The sequence below is a fragment of the Thalassophryne amazonica genome, chromosome 8 (genome assembly GCF_902500255.1).
Source record: "Thalassophryne amazonica chromosome 8, fThaAma1.1, whole genome shotgun sequence".
Taxonomy (NCBI): Eukaryota; Metazoa; Chordata; class Actinopteri; order Batrachoidiformes; family Batrachoididae; genus Thalassophryne; species Thalassophryne amazonica.
Window position 1 is genome coordinate 57528043 of NC_047110.1, and position 27854 is coordinate 57555896.

Here is a 27854-nt window from a genome sequence, read left to right on the forward strand (position 1 = left end):
TGATACTTTTTGGCCCATATGTATCATATTTTTGTCCTGCAGTGTGACAATGAATTCATGTTTCCCTTATTGGTTTAATTTTTACCCGAGGCAGAAATATGGCCATCAGTATTGTGAAGACTTTGTAGCCGTCCATCCGTCCACCCATGCTCACCATAACTCCAGTCCTATTACTGCCAGGGTCTTCAAATTCACAGGGAACATTCTTGAGACACAGACCTTAGATAAGTTCAAAGATGGCTAACCTTGACCTATTCTAAGGGGTCAAAAGGTCACATTCTTTTTACACATTCTTTCATTGATTACGTGCTCATACAGCTAAAGGTAATTTAGTATTGTGTTATATATTATGCATTATATTTGTCATTACTCAGGTGAATGGCAGTATCACCTTTCAAGTAAACATGTAATAGAACCAACATATTTGTGTGGGATACATATTAAGAGCTAATCCATAAGCAAGTTTTCAGTATCACTTGAGATGGAAAAAAACAACAGTTCTACTCCTTTCTCAGCATATCATGGCCTACAACAAGAAATAATAATAATAATAATAACAACATTAAATAAAAATAAAATGAATAGTTTTGTTTGTTTTGAGTGCTTTATCAACAAAGTAAGGGGTAAACAATGTCAATGTCCACTGATCCTGTGATGGATTGTGCCAAGTAATGTGATAACTAAGCATAACAGTGAAAACTATTCCTTTTTAATTCTATTCTTTTAACTAATAATTTGCAAGATTTTTCATCAAACCTTGAGCATCTTTATTTTTTTGTTTTTATCCATGTACAAATTGAAACTGGTTTCTGTCTCCACTTTTGGTGTTTTATCCCATAACTCAACAACTTTAGGATGTAGACAGTAAAAAAAAAAAAAAAACTATACATTTTTGGTCTTTTTATGAACCAATAAATAATGGAGTAACCTTTTCAACATGATTAGAGTATTTTAAGATTTTGATCCCTGTCTGAGGTTTTAGCCAGTCTCCCATTGTCGATTTTTGCTTTCCTGATTCCAAAAATAAGAAAATTGGGTCGATTGTACACAACAGCAGCTTAAAGTTGTGTGTCACAGTGTCATATATGATTATGCAACAGGTTACACACACACACACACACACACACCCCACTGTGCTCCGCTGTCTGCTCCAGACAATGAAAGCGCTCGTCTCCAAAACAGAAAATAATCTGCATTGTATCTTTTTTGTATCTCTAATTTTAGCCTGTAATTTCAACCTGGCAGAGTGACAACACATCCAAATCTTCATTCAAGCAGAAATTCTTAATTTCAATATACTCGTAGTACGGAAATAAAACCCAAAGCCCTCTGTAAAATTAAAGTAAAAGATGCATATTACCCTTATTTGCACAGATGACATCTGATTATTCACTTGTGTAGATTATGATGTATCACAATGCCACAAATGTTTTGCTCATTTGCAACAGAGTCTCAAGTAGTCACACTGATCTGCAATACTACTATTACCACAGATTACACAGTATAGCATACCCTGATTGTTTTTGTTTTGTTTGTATTTTTGCCATGAAAGTAAACAAGTGGGTGGTGGAAATAAGCAATGGGTGACCTGCTTCAATTAAGCCCTGTTTTATAGGTCCTACTCAGAGAAAATAAGTCCAATATCCATGGTAGGCCCAGAGGCTTATTAGTGCTGGTGCTTATCCATAGATTCTGTATTGTACAGCGGATGAGAGTTTACAACTCCCCTAGGCCAGGTAGCCATTCCAACACAGATTAATTTCCCATCTGAGGCTGATACCCATTTACAGTTGGTTAGACTGGGACAATGCTGAAGTGTTTTAGACAAGAACAGATACATGTAACATGGCCAAGAATCAAACAGGTATTTTGGTAGCCCAACTCCTGATCACACTCTGAGTACTACTCTGAGAAAGTTATCATTCATTTTTATGAAGGCTATAATATACTGATGCTGGCTTATAAGTCTCATTTTTCCCACCTTAGATGATACTGATTTGGTCAAAATTGCTTGAGGGTCCACGGACTAATTTGGAGGGTGGCTGCTCCCATTTCAAAATGGCCAGCAGGGAACTGTTGAATCCAGTTTGGAAATGCACCCGGGTTCTCGAGGAAAGATTACTGGCTGCCCTGAAAATAAAAAAAAAAATGTATAAAGAAAAATATTAATTGCTGGTTTTATCTTATGCCTATATACGAGTATTCTATGGTCCTGTAGGCAAACATATCATCCACCTTTTTCGATTTGTTCCTTCCTTCAGGAAGAAAACACAAACAGAAGAGGGACATTATAACCAAGGCACAATCGAACTTGAGGCATTTACATAGTCATGGTTTCAAACCTCTGCTCAAACAGCGGAGCCAACTCATGGATATTGGCAACATTTTGGCACATTCAGGTTGCTTTCTCACATGAGTATCATTATTTTCTGTTAAAGAGCAGTTCATGCAATTGCCATTGCTTTTTTCACACAGACGTCAATGCTCTAAGTAAACTGTTTTGCCTGCAACCCAATCCCAGATAAGCAGTTGAAGATGCATGTAAGTAAACTGTATTTTAAGTGGCACCTGTCAAAAATGCATTGCAAAGAGAAAAAAAAACATGTATACGTCACACTGGACTCAGTTTTTTTTACAGCACTTCCCTGAGGGCAAGTTTTCTAATAGATAAGAACTCACTGTAGCACGTTCACACCACATCATGTGCTATTATTTAACCATTTTAAGGCTAAAAGTGTTAACATAAGAGCTGTAAATTCCAAAAAATAAGCAAGACAAACAAATAAATGGTTGTTGGACAACTTATTATTGATGTTATTTGAGACCGAATTGATAAAAGAAACTGGCAGATGGACACAGGTGGAGACGTGCACAGCAGATTTATGCAAGAAGCCCTCAGCTTTTGGTATTAACATAAGGATTGTCAAATTCCAAAAATAAGCAAGCTGGACAAATAAATGTGCAATGGACAACAACATATTGGATGTTATTTGATGCAGTTTGGGCAACAGAAATTGTCAGATGGACATAGAATGCTGATTTATAGTGTTGGAAACTTTACAATAAAAATGTGAGTCCATTTGATTTTATATCAACTCTTTAATTTGAGATTTCTGTTTTTCTTGTTGCTTAATTTTGACGAATTATACCTTATTTGTTGTCTTTCTGCCGCCTGATTCTGTTTCCCCCCCTCTCTCTGTTTGAGGTGCAATTCCATCCAGAAGTGGGAGTGGGTGTCTTTTTCTGCAAGCCTCACATCCTGGACACCAGCATGGACTCCCAAAATTTCTTGTATATTTGCATTGTCAAGTGTGTCAGTAGCATGGCCCAAGCAAAGGGTCATGAGTCATTTATCTATCAAAGTACCCACATTTCCTGAAAGCAACATCATGTGAGGACCGTTTGCTCTGCTGTCACTCACAATTCCACGCCCGTCTCAATCGAAGCCACGCCCTCCCACGGCAAAAGTTTGAAACTGAAAAAATAAGATCTGAAAGTGAAAAAAAGATCTGAAGGTGAAAAAAAGAAATATGAAACCAAAAAGATAAGATGTGATTCTGACAAATTTAATCCAACTGATAAAAATGACACATCATGTTAAAATATATTTCAGAGTAAAAAAAAATGAAAATAAATTATTTGATCAAAATAATTACAGAGCTGAATCAAAAGTATATTTAAACTGAAAAATATATATCTTACACTTATTTTTATTTTAATAATACTTTTTTAAATGATTAGAAAATTCAAGAACAAACATTGAATTTCAGTTTCAAAATTTATTTTTTCAATCTTATTTTTTATTTATTTATTTTTCAGATTACAAAATTTTTGGCCTGGATTTAGCTCCATAGTTATGAAGGTATCTGGTCAACTCGTAGCATACCAACTCATACAGTCACTAAGATTTTGTTACATCCACTGTGGGTTTGATTTGTTTCATTAATGTCGATTCATGCCATTAATTTATTTTAAAGTCAGTTAGCGTAATAGCATGCTAACGCTTGTTTAGTGTGGCGTTATCCTGCGCGGCAAACAGCGTTTTGGTTACACTTGCTGATTGAGTCACAAGCAGTAACTCGCTCAAATCACAAACTATTTTTCAACACAGCACAACGTATTCCATGTCTGCGCAAACAAGGACTGTCCACGACAGGGGTCAGACATGTACGAGGTCTATTAGAAAAGTATCCGGCCTTATTATTTTTTTCAAAAACCATATGGATTTGAATCACCTGTGATTACATCAGACATGCTTGAACCCTCGTGGGCATGCGAGAGTTTTTTCATGCCTGTCGGTTACGTCATTCGCCTGTGGGCAGTCTTTGAGTGAGGAGTCGCCCACCCTCTCATCGATTTTTTCATTGTTTAGGAATGGCTCAGAGACTGCTGCTTTGTTAGATCAAAATTTTTTCAAAAACTGTAAGGCACAACTGAGTGGACACCATTCGATAAATTCAGCTGGTTTTCGGTAAAAATTTTAATGGCTGATGAGAGATTTTGGTGTGTAAGTGTCGCTTTAAGGACGGCCCATGGCGCCTGACGGCGATCTGCGCTCCGAGGCGTCGTCGTCTCGCTGTTTCAAGCTGAAAACTTCTACATTTCAGGCTCTGTTCACCCAGGTCGTCGTCAGAGAACAGAGAAGTTTCAGAAGAGGTCGGCATGATGAGTTTACAGTTTTACATTCCACTGTTAAAGGAGATTTTGTAATGAAAGAACGTGTGGGCAGATTCGCATGTCGGGCCGGACCCGACCGCGGGGGGTCGCGGCAGTAAAACACCTCCATTGGAAACCTTAACGGACAAGTTGGAACATGCCCAGCTGCTAAACAATTTCTCAGATACTCACTTGTTGAAAGCCATCAAAAGCCGCCTGAATTTTACAAATGGTTTTCAACACGGAGGTGTTTTTCCTGTCGCGGCGCAGACGGATTTGCGGCGTCGTCACGGAACCGACTCGGCGAATTTGCCCGCACGTTCTTTCATTACAAAATCTCCTTTAACAGTGGAATGTCCGCATAAACTCCTCATGCTGACTTCTTCTGAAACTTCTCTGTTCTCTGACAACGTCCTGGGTGAACAGAGCCTTAAATTAGGATGTTTTCAGCTCGAAACAGCCAGACGGACGCCACCTCCGACCGCGCCGCGCCAATCCGCTTTGTGAGCTGTTCTTAAAGCGAAAGAAACTCCACAATCTCTCATCAGCCGTTAAACTTTTCACTGAGAACCAGCTGAATTTCTCGAATAGTGTCCACTCGGATATCCCTCACAGATCATGAAAAAATTTTGATAAAGCAACGCGCGCCGTCTCCAGCAGCGTCTCAGACAAAGGATTTCAGCCGAGAGGGCTGGACCAGTGCTCACTCAAAGCCTGCCCACAGGCAGATGACGTCACCGACACACGTGAAAAAACTCACGCATGCGCACGAGGGTTCAAGCATGTCTGGTGTAATCGCACGTGATTCAAATCCATATAGGTTTGTTTTTTTATAAAACTGCCGGTTAGTTTTCTAATAAACCTCGTACAGCAGTTTTTTCACTTTTATTTACATTTTCCAGAGCTGCCAGCTAACTCTTAGCACTGTGCGCTACGGCTTGACCAAGGTGCTACGAGTTGGCTATAAACTCTTATGAAAAATAGAACACGATGCATTTATGACATTACTTCTTGTCTGTTACCTGGAATTAGGGGAATTCGTTTTCCTGATGCCTTCAGGACAACCTGTAGATTCAGGGCCTTTACGTTTTCAGCACCATTCTGTTCTTCTTGCAGTATGATACACACTTCATCTTGCCTCACTAACCAGTCCATCTTCCTACCCAGGTAGCTGAGACCACAAATGCAAAGCTCAGAAACATCACTGGGAAGAAGTGGAGAAAAGGCCAGACAATCCCTCTGGACTCTATAGAATGATATAAAAAAAAAAAAAAAAAACAGACTGAAGCTGTATATCACTTTTTAAATATAAATTTGGAACATATTTTTTATGCTGACCTGAAGCCAGTATAACCAAACAGCACAGCTTGCAGGAATCCTCCCATACCCGTGAGAAAGTTGACCACACCAGAACCATCTGATGATTCACTCCACACCTGAGGAAAAGTAATTACACATAGACTGGATGTACAGTTAAGAGAAATGTTTTGGTGTTACACTGGTGCATGGGCGAGAGAAACCACCTGGAAGGGTCCCTGAATGTGGTTGAAGCACTTCTGCAGTAAATGTTGAGCTTTATCAGCCTCCCCATGCTCCAGCCAGCCTATTGCAAACATGGCCTTACAAGAGACACACAAATATAAATATTAGTCCAAGAAGAACTAATGTGGTGCCTGTAAAGCTCTGTTCTGGAATATACGAGGTTTATTAGAAAACTAACCGGCAGTTTTATAAAAAAAAAAAAAAAATAAACTATATGGATTTGAATCACGTGCGATTACACCAGACATGCTTGAACCCTCGTGCGCATGCGTGAGTTTTTTCACGCGTGTCGGTGACGTCATCCGCCTGTGGGCAGGCTTTGAGTGAGCACTGGTCCAGCCCTCTCGGCTGAAATCCTTTGTCTGAGACGCTGCTGGAGACGGCGCGCGTTGCTTTATCAAAATTTTTTCATGACCTGTGAGGGATATCCGAGTGGACACTATTCGAGAAATTCAGCTGGTTCTCGGTGAAAAGTTTAACGGCTGATGAGAGATTGTGGAGTTTCTTTCGCTTTAAGGACAGCTCACAAAGCGGATCGGCGCAGCGCGGTCGGAGGTGGCGTCCGTCTGGCTGTTTCGAGCTGAAAACATCCTAATTTAAGGCTCTGTTCACCCAGGTCGTCGTCAGAGAACAGAGAAGTTTCAGAAGAAGTCGGCATGAGGAGTTTATGCGGACATTCCACTGTTAAAGGAGATTTTGTAATGAAAGAAAGTGCGGGCAAATTCGCCGAGTCGGTTCCGTGACGACGACGCAAATCCGTCTGCGCCGCGACAGGAAAAACACCTCCGTGTTGAAATCCATTTGTAAAATTCAGGCGGCTTTTGATGGCTTTCAACAAGTGAGTATCTGAGAAATTGTTTAACAGCTGGGCATGTTCCAGCTTGCCCGTTAAGGTTTCCAAAGGAGGTGTTTTTCCTGTCGTGACCCCCCGTGGTCGGGTCTGGCCCGACATGCGAATCTGCCCACACGTTCTTTCATTACAAAATCTCCTTTAACAGTGGAATGTAAAACTGTAAACTCCTCATGCCGACCTCTTCTGAAACTTCTCTGTTCTCTGACGACGACCTGGGTGAACAGAGCCTGAAATGTGGAAGTTTTCAGCTTGAAACAGCGAGACTACGACGCCTCGGAGTGCAGATCGCCGTCAGGCACCATGGACCGTCCTTAAAGCGACACTTACACACCAAAATCTCTCATCAGCCGTTAAAATTTTTACCAAAAACCAGCTGAATTTATCAAATGGTGTCCACTCAGTTGTGCCTTACAGCTTTTGAAAAAATTTTGATCTAACAAAGCAGCAGTCTCTGAGCCATTCCTAAACAATGAAAAAATCGACGAGAGGGTGGGCCACTCCTCACTCAAAGACTGCCCACAGGCGAATGACGTAACCGACAGGCATGAAAAAACTCTCGCATGCCCACGAGGGTTCAAGCATGTCTGATGTAATCACACGTGATTCAAATCCATATGGTTTTTGAAAAAAATAATAAGGTCAGATACTTTTCTAATAGACCTCGTATTACAACAAAAATCAGTGGTCATTTGCTTTACAGACAAATAAAATGTTAAAAAAAAATACAATAATCATGTAATGGAATTGAATACGTTTTCAATTTGGGTCAAATAGGGGACTTTGGTTAAGTTGTGGAGAAAGTGGGTAAGATATATAAAGCCTTTACGAACAGACTTTGTGGAGGTCACTCATGTATAGTATACAAATAATGAATGTTTATGAGTTCAATGGTATGAATATTTCATGAGGTGGAAGATGGAACATTCCACCTTTCACTGAATTAAATATTCATTCCATTGAAAGAATTAAAAAAAAATTCATCATTTGTTTTATATAACAACTAAAATAGATCCTTGGCATTTGAAATTTTATTAATTTAGAATTTCAATTCAATTTCAATTTTCAAGATACAGTGAGGAAAATAAGTATTTGAACACCCTGCGATTTTGCAAGTTCTCCCACTTAGAAATCACGGAGGGGTCTGAAATTTTCATCTTAGGTGCATGTCCACTGTGAGAGACATAATCTAAAAAAAAGTCCAGAAATCACAATGTATGATTGTATGATGTACGATTTTTTAATAATTTATTTGTATGTTACTGCTGTAAATAAGTATTTGAACACCTGTGAAAATCAATGTTAATATTTGGTACAGTAGCCTTTGTTTGCAATTACAGAGGTCAAACGCTTCCTGTAGTTCTTGACCAAGTTTTCACACACTACAGCAGGGATTTTGGTCCACTCCTCCATACAGATCTTCTCCAAATCTTTCAGGTTTGGAGTTTCAGCTCCCTCCAAAGATTTTCTGTTGAGTTCAGGTCTGGAGACTGGCCAGGCCACTCCAGGACCTTGAAATGCTTCTTACGGAGCCCCTCCTTAGTTGCCCTGACTGTGTGTTTGGGGTCATTGTCATGCTGGAAGACCCAACCATGACCCATCTTCAATGCTCTTACTGAGGGACGGAGGTTGTTTGCCAAAATCCCGCAATACATGACTCCATCCATCCTCCCTTCAATACGGTGCAGTCCTCCTGTCCCCTTTGCAGAAGAGCACCCCCAGAATATGATGTTTCCACCCCCATGCTTCACAGTTGGGATGGTTTTCTTGGGATTGTTCTCATCCTCTAGACATGGTAAGTGGAGTTGATTCCAAAAAGCTCTATTTTGGTCTCATCTGACCACATGACCTTCTCCCATGCCTCCTCTGGATCATCCAGATGGTCACTGGAGAACTTCAAACGGGTCTGTACATGTGCTGGCTTGAGCAGGGGGACCTTGCTGCCCTGCAGGATTTTAAACCATGACAGCATCATGTGTTACTAATGTAATCTTTGTGACTGTGGTCCCAGCTCTCTTCAGGTCATTCACCAGGTCCTCCTGTGTAGTTCTGAGCTTTCTCAGAATCATCCTTACCCCACAAAGTGAGAGCTTGCATGGAATCCCAGACTGAGAGAGATTGACAGTCATCTTGTGTTTCTTCCACTTTCTAATAAATAATCATAACAGTTGTCTTCTACCAAGCTGCTTGCCTGTTGTCCTGTAGTCCATCCCACCCTTGTGCAGGTCTACAGTTTTATCCCTGGTGTCCTTAGACAGCTCTTTGGTCTTGGCTATGCTGGACAGGTTGGAGTGTGATTGATTGAGTGTGTGAACAGGGGTCTTTTATACAGGTAACAAGTTCAAACAGGTGCAATTAATACAGGTAAAGAGTGCAGAATAAGAGGGCTTCTTAAAGAAAAATTAACAGGTCTGTGTGAGCCAGAATTCTTGCTGGTTGTTAGGTGTTCGAATAGTTATTTGCAGCAGTAACATACAAATAGATTATTAAAAAATCATACATTGTGATTTCCGGATTTTTTTTTATTTTTATTTTTTTAGATTATGTCTCTCACAGTGGACATGCACCTAAGATGAAAATTTCAGACCCCTCTATGATTTCTAAGTGGGAGAACCTGCAAAACTGCAGGGTGTTCAAATACTTATTTTCCTCACTGTATTTTCAATTATATAGCGCCAAATCACAACAAAGTTGCCTCAAGGCGCTTCACACAAGTAAGGTCTAACCTTTAACCCCTTTTCTGTTTATAAACAACAGAAAAGGCACTTACATTTTGGTTTTCCACTAGTGCTTATTAGTGCTGAGTGGATCATTGTCATTTGATCGGTGCTTTGTATGTCACGTGACATGCATTATTTGTCCCATTTGTGTTGCATTGCATTTAGAGTGCAATTTGGTTCCATTTCGAGTGCAAATTTGGTCCCATACGTTTGGTACCATTGCAGTCTGCACGTGCACACACACACACACACACACACACGCATATAATATTTAATTCGGTGAAAGCTGGAACATACCATTCAACTCGGCTTTGCTTCATTGAATGGTATGTTCCAGCTTTCACCTCATAAAATATTTGTACCATTGAACTCAAACATCTATTATTTGTACACAGTCCAACACCAACGATAAATTGGAGTCCAAAATTGCGACGATGTAGTCTGTGATGCCATGCACTGACTTCGTGTACTTCCAAAAAAAAAAAAAGGAAAAAAAAAATCAGGTCAGAAATTTGTCCAGCTTTTCATCCTAACAGCTCTTCATGCCCCCAGATGGCTTACAGCATAGTGGATTTTTGTGTGTGTGTGTGTTAGAAGAATTAGCAGCGTCAATTAGCTCCTTCAAATTGTCGTCCGCCAGCAAGACAAACTCCACTATGTTTAGCTAAACGCCACCCCAGGTAGTGTGAGTACGCGTGGTGGTCAGGGTGTGCAATAGCACATTTCATATAGCACCAAAAGGATTCCCTCAGCTGTTATCTAAAAATTATTAGCGTAAAATTCTCAATCCCTTTTTGGTTTTGTGGTAAACCATTATTATTATTATTATTATTATTATTATTATTATTATTATTATTATTGTTGTTTAGGATTTACTGTGCACATTGTTTATCTCTCCGTATTTGTTCAGTGTTTTTTTTATAAAAAGGAAAGGGGGGAAAAAAGAGTTACTGAATGATATGGTTGCACCATTATACTTGGTGTTGTTTTTCCACTTTTTGAAAAGAAAGAATTAAAAAAATATACAATAATCATTATATTTACGATGCAGTCAACAACATAAATTCTGTGTCATCCATAAGGTGAGCGACTTTACCCAAGTCATGGCTGGACCAAGGGGATCTGTAACTGCCTCATATACTTCAAGGTCATTTCTTCTGACCTCAGGGGACATTGGCAGCCCAAGTGGATAGCCAAGCATCACTGTGTCTGCCTGCTTCACTGGCTGACCTGCAAGATAAGCAAAATATTAAGTTTCTTTGGCTGCTCCCTTGTTTTCACTCCGGTTCGCTGCAGCAGATCCAAGATGGATCTGCATGTTGATTTGGTGTCAGTTCTATACGGGATGCCTTTCCTGATGCAACTCCATATTACATGGAGAGTGGGCAGGGGTGGATTTTGAACCAGGAACCTTCCACACTGGAAACAAGCACAGTTACCCACTTGGTCACCATCCCTTGCAAGAACAGCTCATCTATTCCCCAGGGGGTACATATCGTGTCTACCCTGTATTGTTAATTAGTTATCATGTTCACAAGAAATATAAAACTTTATCATCATCTATATTCAATACATTCACGTCCCAACAGCCAGGGGCTGTGAGCATGGACCGGGCCGCCGGGCCACCCGCCCTCGACCGCCACCCAATTCTCTCTGCACCCGACCCCCATGGCCCCTCTGCAGGTGGTGAACCCACAGGAGGGCGGGCCCACGTCGCTCTTTCAGGCTGAGCCCGGCCGGGCCCCATGGGCTAAGGCCCGACCACCAGGCGCTCGCACACAAGCCCCAACCCCAGGCCTGGTTTCAGGGTGGGGCCCCGGCTCCGCCATACCAGGCAACGTCTCGGTCCTTGATTTTTTTACTGGTCATGGAGGACCACTCGGGTGTCACTCGGGAGGAGCTCGGAGACGAGCCGCTGCTCCTCCACGTCGAAAGAAGTCATTTGAGGTGGCTCGGGCATCTTTTCCGGATGCCCCCTGGACGCCTCGCTGGAGAGGTGTTCCGGGCACGTCCCATTGAGAGGAGGCCCCGGGGAAGACCCAGGACACACTGGAGGGACTACATCTCTCGGCTGGCTTGGGAACGAGTTGGGGGAGGTGTGTGTGGATCGGGAGGTCTGGGCGGCTTTGCTTGAGCTGCTGCCCCTGCGATCCGACTCCGGATAAAGCAGAAGAAAATGGATGGATGGATGGATATATTCAATACAGGCACCAAACAACCCTTACATATAATCAGTTCATCGACTCCCCAAGAAGTATCTGTAGTGTAAGTATCAAGTGTGTGTAATGTTATTAAGTTATCATGGTCAAGAGAGTGCATCAATACACACATACTACACACTGACAGATACACATATGGACAAACAGGCATGGTGACATAATTTCCCATATGTTATACGAGGTCTGTTAGAAAAGTAACGGACCTATTTATTTTTTTCAAAAACTATATGGATTTGATTTATATGTTTTTACGTCAGCCAAGCTTGAACCTTCATGCGCATGCGTGAGTTTTTCCACGCCTGTCGGTTGCGTCATTCGCCTGTGGGCAGGCTTTGAGTGAGCACTGCTCCACCCCTCTCGTCGTTTCATTGCAAGGAAATGGCGGAATGATTTGGACTTTTTTCCATCAGAATTTTTTCAGAAACTGTTAGAGACAGGCAGCTGGAAACCATACGAAAAATGTATCTGGCTTTCGGTGAAAATTTTACAGGCTTCACAGAGAATAAGGAGTGTTACTACAGCTTTAAGGACGGCCCACAATGGCGCACAGCACGCCGTACTCCGAGCCGCCATCGAGAGGCAGAAACCACCACATCATTTCTAAACGGATGGCTGTGTGGAGCCGGGACCGTCGTGTGCAATTTCTCTGGTTATCACAAGAGCTGGACATCAGCCATTTTCCGGCAGATTTCACTTTTAACAAGAGATTTTGTCATGGAAAGCCGCGCGGAGGCTTCGCGCGTCACGACCGATTCGCTGATGAAGCGAGACAAAGGAACACCTCCGTTTCGGAGTGTCAGAGGACAAGTTGGGACAAGCCCAGCTCTCCACAATTTCTCTTATACACTCGACTGGTAAGCACTGAAAGCCGAGATAGGCATGTCCCAACCTGTCCTAAACGGAGGTGTTCCTTTGTCTCGCTTCATCAGCGAATCGGTCGTGACGCGCAAAGCCTCCGCGCGAAGCCTCCGCGCGGCTTTCCATGACAAAATCTCTTGTTAAAAGTGAAATCTGCCGGAAAATGGCTGATGTCCAGCTCTTGTGATAACCAGAGAAATTGCACACGACGGTCCCGGCTCCACACAGCCATCCGTTTAGAAATGATGTGATGGTTTCTGCCTCTCGATGGCGGCTCGGAGCGCAGTGCGCCGTGTGCCATTGTGGGCCGTCCTTAAAGCTGTAGTAACACTCCTTATTCTCTGTGAAGCCCGTAAAATTTTCACCGAAAGCCAGATAAATTTTTCGAATGGTTGCCAGCTGCCTGTCTCTAACAGTTTCTGAAAAAATTCTGATGGAAAAAAAAAGCCCAAATCATTCCGCCATTTCCTCGCAATGAAACAACGACAAGAGCGGTGGAGCAGTGCTCACTCAAAGCCTGCCCACAGGCGAATGATGCAACCGACAGGCATGGAAAAACTCACGCATGCGCACAAAGGTTCAAGCTTGGCTGACGTAAAAACATATGAATCAAATCCATATAGTTTTTGAAAAAAATAAAACGGTCCGTTACTTTTCTAACAGACCTCGTATGTATAGTGGTGGGACATAAAAATGATGTCATGTTATGTACAGTTGACGTTCTTCTATCGGCATACGTCAGAAAAGTACAAAAATATACCTTTGACATAGCCATCATACTCAGGGTGATACTGGGCTTCATCGTCAAAAGGTATTTTGATGTGCGCAGCCACTTCTTGCCATTCCTTTGGTGCAGGATACTGGAGGAGATCAGCTAACTCCTCAGCAAACTGGAGACTGGCAGATGACAAACTGTATTATTAATATTTGCAAATTAATAAATGTTCCAGGAACACGTTCATATGCTTGTACCTGAGTTTGGCCACTGTGTTTGTATACACAGAATTGTTGACACTGTTGTGATACTCATCAGGTGGAATCACATCTGAATAGTTAAAAGGGAAATGCTTAACAGTAATACTTTATATGCAGATACTTCAAGGTTACAAAAATCAGTAGCACAGTATAACTATGCCTCATAACCATTGTTTCCACAGTTACTTTGAAAGTTACTGTATTAGTTCAATTTTACAGTTACTTTATACAGTTATTTCATTAGCAGCTATGGACAACGTGTTGGCAGCCGCTGAATGTAAGTAATAAAGTAACTAGTAATCTAACTTGGTTATTTTTAAGATTGAGTACTCAGCAAAGTAACTATTATAACCATAATTCCGATGAACTTGGGACGTTGCGTGAAATGTAAATAAAAACAGAATACAATGATTTGCAAATCCTCTTCAACCTATATTTATTTTAATACACCACAAAGACAAGATATTTAATGTTCAAACTGATAGACTTTTTTGTTTTTGTGCAAATATTTGCTCATTTTGAAAGGGATACCTGCAACACATTTCAAAAAAGCTGGGACAGTGGCAACAACACCTGTTTGGAACATTCCAGAGATGAACAGGTTAATTGGAAACAGGTGAGTGTCATGATTGGGTATAAAAGGAACATCCCCAAAAGGCTCAGCCATTCACAAGCAAAGATGGGGCGAGGATCACCACTTTGTGAACAACTGTGTGAAAAAAATAGTCCAACAGTTTGAGAACAATGTTTCTCAATGTTCAATTGCAAGGAATTTCGGGATTCCATCATCTACAGTCCATAATATAATCAGAAGATTCAGAGAATCTGGAGAACTTTCTACACTTAAGCAGCAAGGCCAAAAACCAACACTGAATGCCCGTGACCTTCAATCCCTCAGGCGGCACTGCATTAAAAACTGACATCATGGGTGGGAACTGAGGACACTAATTGTTGAAGCTTTGTAGGTGGAATTCTTTCCCATTTTTTCTTGATGTGCGACTTCAGTTGTTCAACAGTCCGGGGTCTTCGTTGTCGTATTTTGCACTTCATAATGCACCACACATTTTCAGTGGGCAACAGGCCTGGACTGCGGGCAGGCCAGTCTAGTACCCGCACTCTTTACTACGTAGCCACAGTGTTGTAACACGTGCAGAATGTGGCTTGGCATTTGTCTTGCTGAAATAAGCAGGGACGGCCCTGAAAAAGACGTTGCTTGGATGGCAGCATGTGTTGCTCCAAAACCTGGATGTACCTTTCAGCATTGATGGTGCATCACAGATGTGTAAGTTGCCCATGCCATGGGGACTAACACAACCCCATACCATCACAGATGATGCTGGCTTTGAACTTTGCGCTGGTAACAATCTGGATGGTCTGTTTCCTCTTTTGTCCTTATCAGACCACATCACACTTTTCCACTTTGCATCTGTCCATTTCAAATGAGCTTGGCCCAGAGAAGGCGGTGGCGTTTCTGGATGTTGTTGATGTATGGCATTCACTTTGCATGGTAGAGTTTTAACTTGCACTTGTAGATGTAGCAACAAACTGTGTTAACTGACAATGGTTTTCTGAAGTATTCCTGAGCCCACGCGGTAAGGGCCTTTACACAATGATGTCAGTTTTTAATGTGGTGCCGCATGAGGGATCGAAGGTGACGGGCATTCAATGTTGGTTTTTGGCCTTGCCGCTTAAGTGTAGAACGTTCTCCAGATTCTCTGAATCTTCTGATTATATTATGGACTGTAGATGATGGAATCCCTAAATTCCTTGCAATTGAATGTTGAGAAACATTGTTCTCAAACTGTTGGACTATTTTTTTCACACAGTTGTTCACAAAGTGGTGATCCTTGCCCCATCTTTGCTTGTGAACGGCTGAGCCTTTTGGGGATGCTCCTTTTATACCCAATCATGACACTCACAGTGGTGGGCACAGATAACCAAAAAATATACTTCAATAACAGATAATCAGATAACTGAAAAGTTATATTTGATAAAGCTAAAACAAACTACCCAAAAATGTATCAGAAGTTACAGATAACCGATAAATTCCAGTATTGTCTCCGGTACACTTGCAACTACTAACAAGCTGACTTTGAGTTTTAACACCACGATCGCTTCTGGAAGCATCAAAGGTGATGACAGACCCAAACAATGAGTCAGTACTTCTGTCTTTGAGCATCCTGCTCCCTCTTGGAAGCTCCTGTTGACTACATGGCTTCCAACACAAAAGCAAGCTGAGAGGAGCCACAAAGCTCAACTCTCTACTCAATCACAATGCTGCCATCAGGCAGAGGTCTTGGAAGATAAAGCAGTGCTGAGTTATGGTTTGGTGTATAAATAAAATGAATATTGATAGAATAACTCCATTAATGTCAATTCTGTCATTTGTGCAAAGTTAAGATATAACATATCTTTTAATGTTGAATAATGCACTAATTCTGAAGTTCTGTAACAAACACAGACAGATGGCATTCTGGGTAAAATGTGCCTCCGCTAACACTAATTGGTTGATTCATTCTATATAAACCAACATGTTAATGTCAGGTGTGTCATGTGTTGATGTTTACAGATAAATGTGCTTTTGTAAAATATGCCATTTTTTATTTGTAAAAAAAAGGCATTTTCAAAAAAAAAAAAAAAAAGCCAAGTTGTAATTAGATAACTGTCTGATATAACCGGTGTCAAAATAAATAGAACCCTGCCATGATCTACTGGTGCCAGTGTGAGTTTTGGCCCTTTTTCAGCTGATTTTTCATTCGTGCGAGAATTTTTTGGATCGCACTGTTTCAGGTTAATCGTGCATCCTGCATCGTTTAGTATACATGGAGTAATGAGCTGTGTTTAACATCTCATGACCACCTCCTGATCGCTAATCGTATGGTCAGATGAAAATCAAACCTGTTTGATATTCTGGTCGGCCGTCGTGAGGGTATCCCGCTGCTGAAGCGCTACAAGCGTCCAAGCTCTCGCACTGTGCCTGTGCAAACACTGCAGACCTGTCTTGTAATGTTTTTTGTTTTTTGTTGTTCTTTTTTTTTTTCAACTTTGATGTCTCCCATCAAGAGTTTTTGTAAATTAAGTTTGAAAAAAAGCTTCTGTTTACATTTTGCTTCTGGAAACACGAGTCTGACGTGTGGTTTTTGAACGTACAGTGGGCCTCATGTATCAATGTTGCGCACTTGTGGCGTAAATTTACAGCGTAAACTTGAAATACACCAAAGTTGCCGTGACATGTATCAAGTAGTGCCCATTTCTGGCATACGCCTGATGTGATCTTGATAAATGCGGCGGCTGGAAACGATCGTAATTATAATAAACACGCCCATAAATATTCAGACTCCGCTTCAGACACACCCTCATTTTACGACATGGAAGCCGGGAGACGGCAATGAAAAAGAACTCCACCAATCACGACGCTTGCCAATAGAGCGTCAAAAGTGTCCGTCGTATCAATTGTTTTGTAGTATATAATCAATAAAGTGTTACAGTGGTCCCTCATTAATCGCAGGAGTTACGTTCTAAAAAATAGCCTGAAATACGCAAAACCGCGACGTAGTCAGCATTATTTTTTACAATTATTATAGACGTTTCAAAGCTGTAAAACCCCTCACTACACAGTTTATACACTTTCTCAATCAGGCATGAACATTTTCTCACTTTTCTCTCGTGTGTAAACACTCTCAAAGTTCAAACCTTAGTAGAAAAATAATACCAAACTGTTTTCAGGCCCAAACATTTGTTTGAGAAATAAAAATAGAACGTTTTCCTATAAATAATTATGATGGCATTTAGAACTAACAAATTAATTTTAACGATCAACGAACGAGGTCGGACACATAAGAAATTATTAATAGTGACTGACCAGTATTTCACAGATCGGGCCTCTGCGTCCTGGCGCTGCGCCTTTCCCCACTCACATCTCGCTGCAGCAGGTGTGTGTTTCCGTGTGACAAACACAGTTATGAGTAGCTGTTGGCGCTCTTTTCTCTTCTGGGCAACCAGATTCTTATAAACAGATACGCAGAACACAGAACACTGTAAAAAAAAAAAAAAGGCATGCAAAATTGGACTAAATACTCCGCGAGACTCCGAGGCCACGACAGGTGAATGGCGTTATAGCGAGGGACCACTGTATTCTCTTTGCACATGTCAATAATTCTTGACATGTGGATATTTGCTCGCTCAATTAATAAGACACGCCTAATCTGTCAGATTTCTTTATTTTTTAAATGTATTTCTGTATTTATTTTATTGTGACAACCGAATGGAGACGACAAAACCTGGTTGCAGCACGGGCGAATTAAGGGAATGACGAAACTACAGTTGTTATTATCAATTTCATAGTCTAAAACGATCACACCACATGAAGTTAAGCTCAGCGCTGCTCTGGCTCCAGGCTCGAAGTCTGGAGAAAAAGGCGAGCAGCGCTGTCTTTGCAGTCAGCGCTGTGACCACGGATCGTGCTCCATAACAATCCCGCAAAGGCAGGATTTGTATTGATTATTATGTAGTATAATCAGGAAAGTGTTATTTATGTAACATATGCATTGATTTGTATAATGGCACTGTTTATCATGTTGATCATCTTCATTTTTATGTGGATTCCCGCGCTGGTTCATTTTGGTGTATAATTTATGCCACCTCTCGACCTGGTGTATATTTTCAGCGCAGCGTACGCCAACAACCACATTGATAAATGCCAAGTAGCACAGCCGTTTTGGCGTACACCCCATATACGCTCAAATATCGCCGTACGCAACGTTGATACATGAGGCCCAATGTGTGTGAGAAAATAAATTGGGCGCTCTGAACTTTTACACCATGCGGTTCTGTCATACAGTTTGAGCTGGAACCGAGTACAGCGATTGAAAATATCAGCCCAGCTTCAGGGCGAATACTGTCATGAACACTACTGGCCAGTAGATGGCAGTAGAGACCTTGAAAACTTGCCAAAACAAAATTCCAGATAATCTGTGTTGCTACGTTTAAGATGCGTGGAATTTAATAAACACAAACACAACAACGTCTATAAACCCAGAGAATGTATTCACAAGAGTTTTAGGCCCTAGAGTTTAATGCTGTCGTCTGTGGAGCCTGATCAGAGTGTCTCAAATCCATTTCTCATGTCGTGAACATACTGAGATTACCCTATCCTACCCACAATGCACCTGGACACAGCATGTCCACACTAAAACCTTAAAAATTAGCGCATTACTTTAAAACTAAAACATATATCTGATATTTTCACTTTATAAAACTTCAGACGTGACATTAATTTAAATAACTTGTCTGAAATTAGACTGGTTAAAATTTGAGCCATAAGTTAAAAATGTATGCCTCTGGATGACTTGGGTGATATTGCCCGCTTATCAATATGGGGTTAAAAGAAATTAGTTTGTTTTTCTTTTTTTTTTTTTGGTGACCAGTTCTCCTTTGACTGCAGAGGATAGAGCGGTTTCTTCTAGAAATAGCTCTCTTATGTTTGCGGAGGGTAGGACTACATATCTGCTACAAAACTTTTAACAGGTAGGTGCTCAACTGATTTTACGTTTTATAAGTGTTTGTAGCTCTTCAGTTTTGTTTACCACGTTAACAGTCTAAAAATTATCAGACAAAAATTTATCGGAAGATAATTAGTCCGATAATGGTTTTCAAAGTTATCTGAAAAGATAATCCGTAGAAGAGAAAAGCAGCTGGTGCAACAGAAGTAGGTGCTGAAAAATTTATTAAGGTACTGAAATTTTTCAGCACCTACTTCTGTGTGATACCAGCTGCTTTTCTCTTCTACAAATCAGTCCTACCTGGTTGCACTGGATTTTTTTGTGCTGTACAGAAGCATGGAGAACTCTCTCTTTTTGTTCATTAAATTTCTTGTCTCTGTGGTGTATTCAATGGAATATAGGTTGAAGAGGATTTGCAAATCATTGTATTCTGTTTTTATTTATATTTCACACAACGTCCCAACTTCATTGGAATTGGGGTTGTAGATATGAATATTTCAAGTTCCAAATTGTCTGGAAGGCAGTATAAGAATCACCATTTTACTTTTTTAAAGAAATCCTTTCATAAGATAATGGTATTTTCTAGATAAGTCAGGTGTCTACAATTATGATTTTGCAGCTATTTTACATAGAGGCTGAAATCTGAGCACCAACTTCATGAATTAACTTTTTTCCACTTCAGGTGTAATTATTGCCTTTTAAAACTAGCATAAATAATAATGGTGGGTCTTTACCCAAGATGTGATAGCTCTGCTCCTCAGGGTTCCAGGTTGTTCTGGATACCCAGTAATCTGCCACACCCCAAACCACCTCGCTGCCCTTTCCCTCTGTGAACATGGACAGATCCTGCAACAGCAGCAACAAAAACACCATGAACACCAGATTGTAGGACGACAGTACAATGATGCCTGCAGGACATAAGGTCATACCTCAGTAAGGTAGAAATAATTTTGGAAGGCTAGGCTAACGTCTCCATTGATGTGAATCTCTTGTTGTCCATAAATATCTTTGGGACATACCTCCCTCCCTGACACTGCGCTCTCCCATGGGAACTTTAGTCCCTGCACAGAAAGAACATTTCCTTCGAAAGACTTGTATTTCAGTCTGAAAACAAAACACTTATTTTAAAAATGATAAATCTTGAGTATATAACAGATTATCATACCTTGTAGCCCTGCCTTTGGGCATTGTCTTTAGCACCATCTATAGTTCGCACCCTGTACTCCAGCACAGCACAAGCTAGTTTGGGGTAGAAAAGAGAAATCCCAGGATACATCCAAATGTCCTGTCACAAGAAAGAGGTGTTATGACATGAGACAAAGTAAAGCAGTTTAATATTTAAGGCACAGGTCTCACCTGGTCCCAGAACACATGGCCGAAGTAGTCCTGACTATCTCCACCATTTGACAGCCCACCTGGACTGACACCACAAAAATTGCTGGAGGAGTCATGTATAGAAGGAAAGACACTGAGGAGGTAGAACATACAACCAATCAATGCTTTGTTGAGGGTCTCTGACCCTACAAGCTCTATCGTGCTCTGTAGCCAAAGTTCTTTCCAGGCCTGTTCATGACAGGAACGTAGGTTACCAGTTGCCATCAGACACAGACCCTCATCAAAATTGGCCTTAGCAGAATCTATACTGTTGGCAACAACGAGAATAAAACCCCACTGAGCCTGACTCTGTTCTGGAAGAAGTGTCAGACTGGTTGGTATAAGGGTCCATATAAGGTGTACCATGGGACAGGAGCCCCCTGGGAATTCTGCAGTAGATGTCTGTCCTTGGATATGCCTGAAAGAGGGAGACTTTAGATGTTGTAACTCTTTGCCTATAGCCTGTTTTAGAGAATGCATAAAAATCTACAATCTGCAATCTACAGTTCATCCGGAAAGTATTCACAGTACTTCATTTTTTCCATATTTTATGTTACTGTCTTATTCCAAAAATGGAGTAAATTCATTTTTTCCCCTCAAAATTCTACTCACAACACCCCATAATGACAACATGAATAAACTTGTTTTTTTAATTTACATTTTTGCAAATTCATTTTTTAAAAAAACCTAAGAAATCACATATACATAGGTATTCACACCGTTTTTCTCAATGCTTTGTTGCTGCACCTTTGGCAGCAATAACAGCCTCAAGTTTTTTTTAATATGAAGCCACAAGCTTGGTGCACCTATCTTTGGGCAGTTTTGCCCATTCCTCTCTGAAGCACATCTCAAGCTCCATCAGGTTGGATGGGGAGCATCGGTGCACAGCCATTTTCAGATCTCTCCAGAGATGTTCAATGGGTCTGGGCTCTGGCTGGGCCACTCAAGGGCATTCACAGAGTTGTCCTAAAGCCACTCCTTTGATATCTTGGCTGTGGGCTTAGAGTCACTGTCCTGCTAAAAGATGACCCATCACCCCAGTCTGAAGTCAAGAGCGCTCTGGAGTAGGTTTTCATCCAGGATGTCTCTGTACATTGCTGCATTCATCATTCCCTCAATCCTGACTAGTCTTCCAGTTCCTTCCTACAGCCTCACAGCATGATGCTGCTACCATAGACTATATACGTAGACACCTCATGACGCTGCAATGTAATCCAGCATTGCCACCATATTGGATGGGTCTCTTCACAATAAGCTAGCACCAGAGTCAACCGGAGGCAAGAGTCAGCAAATATGCCAGTATTTTGTGCTGCTTACGGTTGCATAACCAGCGCAGTATAGAAACCAGATCGCGCGGTATTACCTTAGGTTACTACCGTAGGTGCCGATAGCTGTTGCTAATTCTCAAGTGCATTGCAAATACCTCTGCAGAAGAAGACGGTGCTCGCTGGTGCACGCGACGACGTTAGCATGACAAGTGAAACCGAATAGCCATTATTTTGGTAACTAACTTTGCTGGAGTTGATCTCTAAGCATTTAGCTTGCTAGCCAAATGTAAAGTTGGCCTTGAAAAAAATGTTCATCTTTTTAACAAAACCTGGTGAGCAAAGCAGAGGAAATTAAAGTGATGTCCTGTGTGTGTGTGTGTGTGTGTGTGTGTGTGTGTGTGTGTGTGTGTGTGTGTGTGTGTGTGTGTGTGTGTGTGTGTGTGTGTGTGTGTGTGTGTGAGTGAGTGAGAGAGAGAGAGAGAGAGAGAGAGAGAGAAATAAATTAAAATGAACAATCCAAACTTGTTTCTTTACTAAATTATAAAATGAATTGATTTATACATTTATCTATATGCAATTTTTTGTCTTTGTTAAAGAGCATAAGACAAAGTCTTTCAGCATGAAAGTACATATTTTTAGTGTGACAGCATCCTGTATCGTAACTGAATCTCTGCTGTTTCTAACAAACCAAACCGTGGCAAAATCGGGTCAAAATTCAAGGAGGTACAGATTATTGTAGTTGGGGATACAACTTCCGCAGTACAAATAAATGCACTTGGGGCGCAATAGGGACCTATCCAAGATGGCGGCTGCACTGATTCGTCAGCTCCAATAGGCAGTGGCAGTCTATGAGGCGTCTACGTATATAATGTCTGTGGCTGTCACCACCATGCTTCACTGTAGAGATAGTGCCTGGTTTCCTCCAAACATGACACCTGGCATTCACACCAAAGAGTGAAATCTTTGTCTCATCCGACCAAAGAATTTTGTTTCTCATGGTCTGAGAGTCCTTCAGGTGTCTTTTGGCAAACAACAGATGGGCTACCATGTGCCTTTTACTAAGGAGTGGCTTCCGTCTGGCCACTTTAAGATACAGACCTGATTGGTGGATTGCTGCAGAGATGGTTGTCCTTCTGGAAGGTTCTCCTCTCTTCACAGAGGAATGCTGGAGCTCTGACAGAGGGACCATCGGGTTCTTGGTCACCTCTCTGACTGAGGCCCTTCCAATCGCTCAGTTTAGACAGACAGATAGCTCTAGGAAGGGTCCTGGTGGATCCGAATGTCTGGATGCCACTGTGCTCACTGGAACCTTCCAAGCAGGAGAAATGTTTCTGTACCCTTCCCCACATTTATGCCTCGTGACAATCCTGTCTCTGAGGTCTACAGACAATTCCTTTGACTTCATTCTTGGTTTATGCTATGTCATGCACTGTCAACTGTGGGATCTTATATGTAGACAGGTGTGTGTGCCTTTCCAAATCATGTCCAATCAACTGAATTTACCTCAGGTGGACTCCAGTTAAGCTGTGGAAACATGATCAGTGGAAAGAGGATGCACCTGAGCTCAATTTTGACCTTCACGGCAAAGGCTGTGAATACTTATGTAGCGGCTACACTCTGCGTTGTGTTGTTATGACTCCACCTCGGGACGCAAACTCACAATCCTCAGACGGAAGTCAGACTCTCTAACCAGAAGGCTAAAACCCAGGGCTCCAGCTCTTGTGACCAGAGAATCCTTTTGAGCTGTTGGGAGTGAGGTTTACTAACTACATATGTACAGCGACACCTGCTGGCCTCCGTTACACTTATGTACATGTGATTTCTTTTTCTTTTTTTAAATAAATAAATTTGCAAAAATCTTTTAAAAAATGTCACACTGTCATTGTGGGGTATTGTGTGTAGACCACACACAATAGCCCACAATATTCCAAAATGGATTTCATCCATTTTGGAATAAGGCTGTAACATAACAAAATGTGGAAAAAGTGAAGCCCTGTGAATACTTTCCAGATGCACTGTACATGTTTTTTTGAACCTCACCTTCCTCCTTTGTAATCTGGAGCAGACTGAAAAGCAATGTCTTTACTCTGAGGTGTGAAAGAACTGATCAGCTTTACGGTGATCGGCTCATCTGACTTGATTTGCCGCACCAATAGAATCTCCATCACCATCAAGTTGGAATTGCGTCGATGCGCATACCAAGACTGTGAGGCAGTTACTTGAGCTGTCATCTGACTATGAGTAAAAACACCTGGATGAGGAGATGCAGAAGTTAGCAATGATGGTCCTTCATCGGAGAAATGAGATAAACATTTATCACCACCAAACAAACAAACAAACAAAAAAGTGCCAATCTACCTGAGCGGGTGTCCAAGGTGTACATGTGTTGTGAAGGTTCATCAGTTTCGATGTCCACAGCAAAGGGACAGGGGACATCTGCTCTGTGACACTGTCCGCCTTCCCCATTATACACACCACCCATATGCATGATATTATTGTATAATCTCCAGCCCAGAAGCCCATTAGCCAACGGAGGGAGGAAACGAGGGTCACTGGGCAGAGTGTTGGTGTCGAAGATGTAGGGATCAGAGGCCATGACGAACTAATCTCCACCTGAAAAAATTAATTGAGCCAAAATGAATCATTGAGATAATCTCAGAGAGCCTTCATTCATTTATTAATTTCCTGTTGTTTATCTGGGTCCAGATCACAGTGGTAACAGACCAAGCAGTTCAACCCACACTTCCTTATCCTTGGACATGTCCTGTTAATGCTTCCTGAGAGATTTTGAGGGATTCCCAAACCAGTTGGGAAATATAATCCCTCGAGTCTGTCCTTCTTCCTTCCAGTTGGACTTGCCTGGAAGAACCCCCTAAGGAGGCAACCAGGAGGTGTCACCAAATGCCCAAACCAACACAGCCAGTTTCCTTCGATGCAAACAAGCAAGGTTTCTACTCTGAGGACCTCCCAGATATTCAAGCTTCTCACCCAGTACCTGAGTGTAAGCCCTGATACCTGATGGAGGTTTGACCTTACTTGTGTGAAGCGCCTTGAGTCAGCTTTGTTGTGATTTGCCACTATATAAACTAAATAAATTGAATGTCGCTTCTATCCACAGCCTTGTTCTTTTGGTCATTAGCCAAAGTTCATGACTATAGGTGAGGATAGAAGAGTAGGTTGACTGGTAAATCAAGAGTCTCAACTTCTGACTCAGCTCTTTCTTTTCTCTTTCTTACAATCTGGTAAAGCATTCATAGAACATCAGACACATCTCCAATCTGTCTTTGGATTTCACACTCCAATTTACACCCACATTGGCTCAATTCTGAGGTGCAGTTTGGACAAGAGAGGGACATACATACACACACATAGTTCTCTTAGTATATACAGTAGATTTGCTTCCTATAAGTAAATATCCACTATGTTTTTGATTGGATGAGGATTCTCAGACACCCTGTTAAAGGATATCAAATATACTCATATGCAATTAGACTACCTTTCTTAAAGAGGTTTTGCAATTAATTTTATGACTTCTTGAGATTTAAGAAGATTAAAAATCTTGTAGAAGTTAATTCAATTAAATGCAAAATGTCTTGAAGACTGACAAAACTAAGGTTTGATTGTTTTTCAGTAAACTTTGAGCTACCTGGATGACAGAGAACATAAATGGAATGAAACCTAAAAGTCTACATAAAAAGCAAGTGAATCTCGTATCTTCAAGAATTTTGCGCACAAACCAAGCCAACCCATTCTCATGGATTGTGTGATTCAGCAGCACAAAATATACATTAATCTATTGGTTCGCCATATTGTCACGCAAAGTGCAAAATTTTCATCATGGCAGCACAAATTCATTCTAATTCATTCTGTGATGGCTGCACGTAATTAAAAGTACAGCGGGGGGTATGGTTAGGGGAAGGTGTACGGTTAGGTTATGGTTAAGGTTAGGGTTGGGGGTAGGAGTAGGGTTAGTAATAGTGAGTTAAAAAAAAACCCTGTCATGAAAATTTGAATCATTGTGTGACGGGAGGATGAAAAAAAAACTGAGACTGGGCTGCTTCTTCAGTTAAAGGTGAGTATTTTCATTAATAGCTAATCCTTTCAAGCCTATGTGGTCTGTCAGGAAGGAGATTATCTCACGTTTCCACAGAATAAAGCAGATGACACTGATTCCCTTCAATGGGGCAATACTACAGCACATTTTACTCTCCAATGAAGAGCTAAGCAATTACTCATTTGAGTGAACTTGGAAAGTGCATTTGAAGACTGTCCAAGGACATACCTAGGCAGAGTGAAATGGTCATACTGGAGTGGAATCACAATGAGAATGCCAATTGCTAAACTACTGATCTAGTGTCTCCAGTGTTTGAACACCAGTGGGCAATAGCAGATGATATCAGTGATGCCCTAGAGAGTCATTAAGGTCTTCAGTTTTTTTTTTTTGGCCATTGGGTTATGGCCAAAGTAGATGGTCACCCCACTGAGTCTGGTTGGCTTGAGGTTTCTGTCTCTAATTAAAATGCCTGGAGTTTTTTCCTTACCACTGTTGTGAATGTGGTTGCTCAAGAGGTGGATAAGGTCAGACCTTACACATGAAAGGCGCTTTGGGGCAACTTATATTGTACAGGTTTAGAAAATGACCCAATTCACAGGTCATTAGGTGTTTTCTGTTCATTGTCAATGTCCATGTGAAGAATGAGTGCTTATCAGGAGAGACAATCACTTTGAAGGCTAAAACTGCAAATAAGCATTACCCAGTTGGCCTCTGATAGAAGAATCCACTTGGATAGATGAAGACAAAACAAGAAATCCATTTGCTTTTTGTCTCAACGTATAGACAGATAGTTAAATAAATGTTAGCATCTTGTACACGGATTATAATGAAAATGTATATGCTATTTTATTCAAACTAAAGGCACAGGTGTTGGCTAAGCGGTTAGTGCGCTTCTTTTGAGTGCAGAAAGTTCCCAGTTGAAGGCCAGCACTGCCCACTCTTCATGTAATGTAGAGTTGTGTCAGGATGGAAGGGCATCCAGTGTGAAACTTGTGCCAAACATGTAGCTCCGATCTGCTGTAGCAACCCAAGGGAGAAGCTGAAGGAAATTAGTCATCTGTTTTTTTCCTTTCCCCTAACTCTGTGTGTGCAGGACTTTTTAAATGGTAGAGCCAGTCCTTCACAGGTCTGTGCCAGAAAAGGTTTTTAGTAGACTGTGTTATAGGACATGCATCATGCTGAGACTTCATCAATGCAAACAAACAGAAATTAAAAATTAGGGAAATGTTCTTGTTTAGTAATGAGGTAATAAAAATCATTAAAACTGTCTAAAACTGTTAATTACAGTTTGGAGGTTAACATGAGTTAAGGGGGCGGCAGGAATAATAAAAATCACATATCAAGTCACTTATGAAAGAAAGTAAACTGTGTTCTGTCAAAAACGACACAGAACATTGCGAGACTGAATCACTCTCACGCAAACACGAAAATGGGAATACCCCACATTATTAAGATTAATCTTGCGGGATTTGTCAAAAAGGATTCTTTTATAAAATGTAACATACCCCAGAACAAGAATGTGGGTTCTAACTCCTTTTGCAGTTCCTATAACAAGACATAAGTATTGAAAAGTTTCTTTGTGAAAGTGGCTGAAAGGAGTGTGGAGTTCTGCAGGAGGAGGAGACTTTGCAGCTCAGCATGTTGCACAGAAAACCTGGACTATATTTTCAAGTAAGTTCTAAAACATGGACAGCACTGTTTGTAGAGTAAAAAGCAGAATGGCCTCAGCAAGAGCAAGAGGCTGAAAATACAACTCAGGGAAATGTTTATCTTTCTGTCTATTAAAGAATGATCACATTATATTCCTGAGATAATTACATAATTTCTCCTGTTGATT

At 41.2% G+C, this 27854-nt stretch overlaps 1 protein-coding gene across 2 annotated transcripts; it reads right to left on the reverse strand.

Moving 5' to 3' along the window:
* Positions 1–785: 785 nt before the first annotated feature.
* On the reverse strand, positions 786–27646 carry pgghg (protein-glucosylgalactosylhydroxylysine glucosidase). 2 transcript variants are annotated; one of them, XM_034176345.1, is made up of 14 exons: positions 27523–27646; positions 24322–24576; positions 24004–24214; positions 20678–21113; positions 20487–20606; positions 20251–20382; positions 20056–20167; positions 13818–13890; positions 13606–13742; positions 10865–10998; positions 6180–6275; positions 5995–6092; positions 5679–5902; positions 786–2130 (listed from the first exon to the last, which is right to left on the reverse strand). In XM_034176345.1, the coding sequence occupies exons 2-14, from the start codon at positions 24557–24559 to the stop codon at positions 2054–2056; spliced, it is 2088 nt and encodes a 695-aa protein (XP_034032236.1). In that variant the 5' UTR covers positions 24560–24576; positions 27523–27646; the 3' UTR covers positions 786–2053. The 2 variants fall into 2 exon arrangements, with proteins under 2 accessions (XP_034032236.1, XP_034032237.1); XM_034176346.1 differs by lacking the exon at positions 27523–27646 and having other exon boundaries at positions 5679–5860; positions 24322–24608.
* Between the last annotated feature and the right edge of the window lie 208 nt (positions 27647–27854).